Genomic DNA, 4,347 nt, shown 5'->3' on the forward strand with positions numbered 1-4,347 from the left:
TTTCATTTACTTCTGATAACTAGTTTTCAATTACTTCTGATAACTAGTTTTCATTTACTTCTGATAACTAGTTTTCATTTACTTCTGATAACTAGTTTTCATTTACTTCTGATAACTAGTTTTCATTTACTTCTGATAACTAGTTTTCATTTAATTTTGATAACTAGTTTTCGTTTACTTCTGATAACTAGTTTTCATTTACTTCTGATAACTAGTTTTCATTAACTTCTGATAAATAGTTTTCGTTTACTTTTGATAACTAGTTTTCGTTTACTTCTGATAACTAGTTTTCAATTACTTCTGATAACTAGTTTTCATTTACTTCTGATAACTAGTTTTCATTTACTTCTGATAACTAGTTTTCATTTACTTCTGATAACTAGTTTTCATTTACTTCTGATAACTAGTTTTCATTTAATTTTGATAACTAGTTTTCGTTTACTTCTGATAACTAGTTTTCATTTACTTCTGATAACTAGTTTTCATTAACTTCTGATAAATAGTTTTCGTTTACTTTTGATAACTAGTTTTCGTTTACTTCTGATAACTAGTTTTCATTTACTTCTGATAACTAGTTTTCATTTACTTTTGATAACTAGTTTTCGTTTACTTCTGATAACTAGTTTTCATTTACTTCTGATAACTAGTTTTCATTTACTTCTGATAACTAGTTTTCATTTACTTTTGATAACTAGTTTTGGTTTACTTCTGATAACTAGTTTTCATTTACTTCTGATAACTAGTTTTCATTTACTTCTGATAACTTGTTTTCGTTTACTTCTGATAACTAGTTTTCATTTACTTCTGATAACTAGTTTTCATTTACTTCTGATAACTAGTTTTCGTTTACTTCTGATAACTAGTTTTCGTTTACTTCTGATAACTAGTTTTCATTTACTTCTGATAACTAGTTTTCATTTACTTCTGATAACTAGTTTTCGTTTACTTCTGATAACTAGTTTTTGTTTACTTCTGATAACTAGTTTTCGTTTACTTCTGATAACTAGTTTTCATTTACTTCTGATAACTAGTTTTCGTTTACTTCTGATAACTAGTTTTCGTTTACTTCTGATAACCTTTTTAGTTTTCGAAAATATTTCCAAATGAGAGCTGTAACTAAAATATTTCCAAATGAGAGCTGTAACTAAAATATTTCCAAATAATAGCTGTTACTAAAATAATTCCAAATAATAGCCGTTACTAAAATAATTCGAAATGATAGCCGTTACTAAAATATTTCCAAATAATAGCTGTAACTAAAATATTTCCAAATAATAGCTATAACTAAAATAATTCCAAATAATAGCTGTAACTAAAATATTTCCAAATGAGAGCTATAACTAAAATAATTCCAAATAATAGCTATAACTAAAATAATTCCAAATAATAGCTATAACTAAAATAATTCCAAATAATAGCTGTAACTAAAATATTTCCAAATGAGAGCTATAACTAAAATAATTCCAAATAATAGCTATAGCTAAAATAATTCCAAATAATAGCTATAACTAAAATAATTCCAAATAATAGCTGTAACTAAAATATTTCCAAATGAGAGCTATAACTAAAATAATTCCAAATAATAGCTATAACTAAAATAATTCCAAATAATAGCTATAACTAAAATAATTCCAAATAATAGCTGTAACTAAAATATTTCCAAATGAGAGCTATAACTAAAATATTTCCAAATAATAGCTGTAACTAAAATATTTCCAAATGAGAGCTATAACTAAAATATTTCCAAATGAGAGCTATAACTAAAATATTTCCAAATAATAGCTGTAACTAAAATATTTCCAAATGAAAGCTATAACTAAAATAATTCCAAATAATAGCTGTAACTAAAATATTTCCAAATGAGAGCTATAACTAAAATAATTCCAAATAATAGCTATAACTAAAATAATTCCAAATAATAGCTATAACTAAAATAATTCCATATGATAGCTGTAACTAAAATATTTCCAAATAAGAGCTATAACTAAAATAATTCCAAATAATAGCTATAACTAAAATAATTCCAAATAATAGCTGTAACTAAAATATTTCCAAATGAGAGCTATAACTAAAATATTTCCAAATAAAAGCTGTAACTAAAATAATTCGAAATGATAGCTGTAACTAAAATATTTCCAAATGAGAGCTATAACTAAAATATTTCCAAATAATAGCTGTAACTAAAATAATTCCAAATAATAGCTGTAACTAAAATATTTCCAAATGAGAGCTATAACTAAAATATTTCCAAATAAAAGCTGTAACTAAAATAATTCCAAATAATAGCTGTAACTAAAATATTTCCAAATGAGAGCTATAACTAAAATAATTCCAAATAATAGCTGTAACTAAAATAATTCGAAATGGGATTGGGAATAACATAACGCAGCGACGGTTTCCAAACCGCGTCCCCCGCGCGGCCATCGGTCAAGCCGCCCACCAGGGAACGCTCTTTCTTTGCGCAATACCGTTTTCTGGCGAATACTTTCGGGGCCTTTTTACGCGAATTCCACGAAACAAAGAAAATCTCCCTGTTTAATTTATTTTTCCAATTAACATAATTTAGCACTTATTGGAAGTCGCAGCGCGTGCCCGTTTGGCGCTAATGGTGCGCTGCCCTTTAAGCGCGAATTTCTCGTCCCCCATTCACCGCCCCCCGCCTCCGTTTGTCGTTAACCCCTCCCCTTCCCCTTTAACCACGCCCCTTTTCTTAACAAGAGCGTTGGAGACCCCAAATAGTCTTTTTCTTCGCTGTTATTAACTTTTCGTCACGTCGTCTTGAAGTAATTTAGTTATCCAGTCCCGCATTTAACCACCTTGGAACGAACTCGCGAGTACCGAACAGAAGTTAGTATTTCATTTTATTATCTTATTGGTTTATCTATTTTAATACGCGGGTATTTATCGAAGTTTTAAAATGTTAGACAATGACCAATCATCATCGTATTGAATTTATTTACCATGGTTTTTTTATTGATTTAAAATACTTTACTTTACTTCAAGAAGTATCCGTCGTCCTAAAGTGTTATTAATTTAAATCAATGACAAATCATATTTAACATTGAAATTTCATTAGTTACGGTAAATTTGGCGATGGTTGACATTATTAAAAATCCCGTACTTTTAAAAAAAAATCGAAATCTTGAAATCAGCACGAAAATAAGTACTAAAATCTAAAAATCAACTTACAAAAAATTCGAAATTGTAGAATATAAACTTAAATTTAGTTTCGGATTCAGAATCTCTGTACACCAAATTGAATGTCCGAGCCCTAGACTCGACGCTTCGTGGCCCTCAGCAAAGTTTGAGACCAAAATAGTCGCTTTAGCTTCATTCATTCTGGTGTCGCCTCGAGGTCAGAGCTGGCTCGTAGTACGGCGCTCGTTAAAAGGGAAAGCTACTTTGGTATTTTCACCGCTTTACGAGGCGCCAATTATTCACCGTTAGCTACCCTCCCACGTGAAATTGGTAGCGCAAATTGAGCTTGCAAAAATCTGGTTAACAAAAAGGTGGATTTGTTTTTTTTTAGTTCATACGGATGGGGTAAACTTCGGTTTGACCAGGGTGTGTGTGTGTGTTTGAATAAACAACAGTTCTTGACTCCACGAAATTTTGGGGAAAAAATATCTTAAAATAGAAATTTATTTATTAATTTCGTTTCATTGCTGCCCCCAATTTTCTAGCACCGGAGATAGTCAACCCAGTCGCCCACCTCCGTAGATATGCCAGATTTAATTAATTGTTAATTAATTATAACACAAGGTGGTCTTGGTAAAAGTGTTTTTGGTAGCGGAGGAATTGACGTATTCGTTTGAATTTGCAGATGATGTGGGCTCTTTCCATCTTGGTTCTAACCGTCAGCGACGTCTGGAGCACGACGTCGGAAGTGACGTCGGCGGAACTGCCGGAAATGCAAACTAATTGTGGCACTCTGCCCTCGACCATCCACGTGACGAAGGAAGAGTACAACGACCAGGGCAAAGTGGTGCGCTCCTGCGAAGGCACGGTGGCGGTCAACAAATGCGAGGGCACTTGCGTCTCTCAGGTGCAACCCAGCGTGGTCACTCCCACCGGATTTTTGAAGGTAGTTGGTTCAAAGATTCAATGACCTTGGCGAAAGGTACAATTCGCAGTTCGTTCCAGGATTGTCAATGCTGCCGGGAGTCTTGGATGAGACAGAAGGAGGTCAAGTTGAACGAATGCTACGACCCTGAGGGCCAGAAGTTAAGGGACAAGGATGGAATGATGTACATTCAGGTCCAAGAACCCGAAGAGTGTTCTTGTCATAAATGTGGAACTTGATGTCGTAAATCTTACGAAGAATATCTTGTATGACTGTAATCCATT

General features: G+C 32.3%; 1 protein-coding gene across 2 annotated transcripts; it reads left to right on the forward strand.

Moving 5' to 3' along the window:
- Window positions 1-2,714: 2,714 nt before the first annotated feature.
- On the forward strand, window positions 2,715-4,347 carry Pburs (bursicon subunit partner of burs). 2 transcript variants are annotated; one of them, XM_090160365.1, is made up of 3 exons: window positions 2,715-2,847; window positions 3,824-4,084; window positions 4,144-4,347. In XM_090160365.1, exons 2-3 carry the CDS (start codon window positions 3,824-3,826, stop codon window positions 4,300-4,302), a joined length of 420 nt encoding a protein of 139 aa, XP_090016491.1. In that variant the 5' UTR covers window positions 2,715-2,847; the 3' UTR covers window positions 4,303-4,347. The 2 variants fall into 2 exon arrangements, with proteins under 2 accessions (XP_090016491.1, XP_090016492.1); XM_090160366.1 differs by lacking the exon at window positions 2,715-2,847 and adding an exon at window positions 3,239-3,509.

The sequence above is a fragment of the Leiobunum rupestre genome, chromosome 10 (genome assembly GCF_980474605.1).
Source record: "Leiobunum rupestre chromosome 10, qqLeiRupe1.1.hap1, whole genome shotgun sequence".
NCBI lineage: Eukaryota > Metazoa > Arthropoda > Arachnida > Opiliones > Sclerosomatidae > Leiobunum > Leiobunum rupestre.

Coding starts and splice junctions, on each gene's coding strand:
- Pburs (XM_090160365.1), top strand. CDS start 3,824: ATGATGTGGGCTCTTTCCATCTTGGTTCTAACCGTCAGCGACGTCTGG. Junction 4,085..4,143: donor CTCCCACCGGATTTTTGAAG/GTAGTTGGTTCA, acceptor AGTTCGTTCCAG/GATTGTCAATGCTGCCGGGA.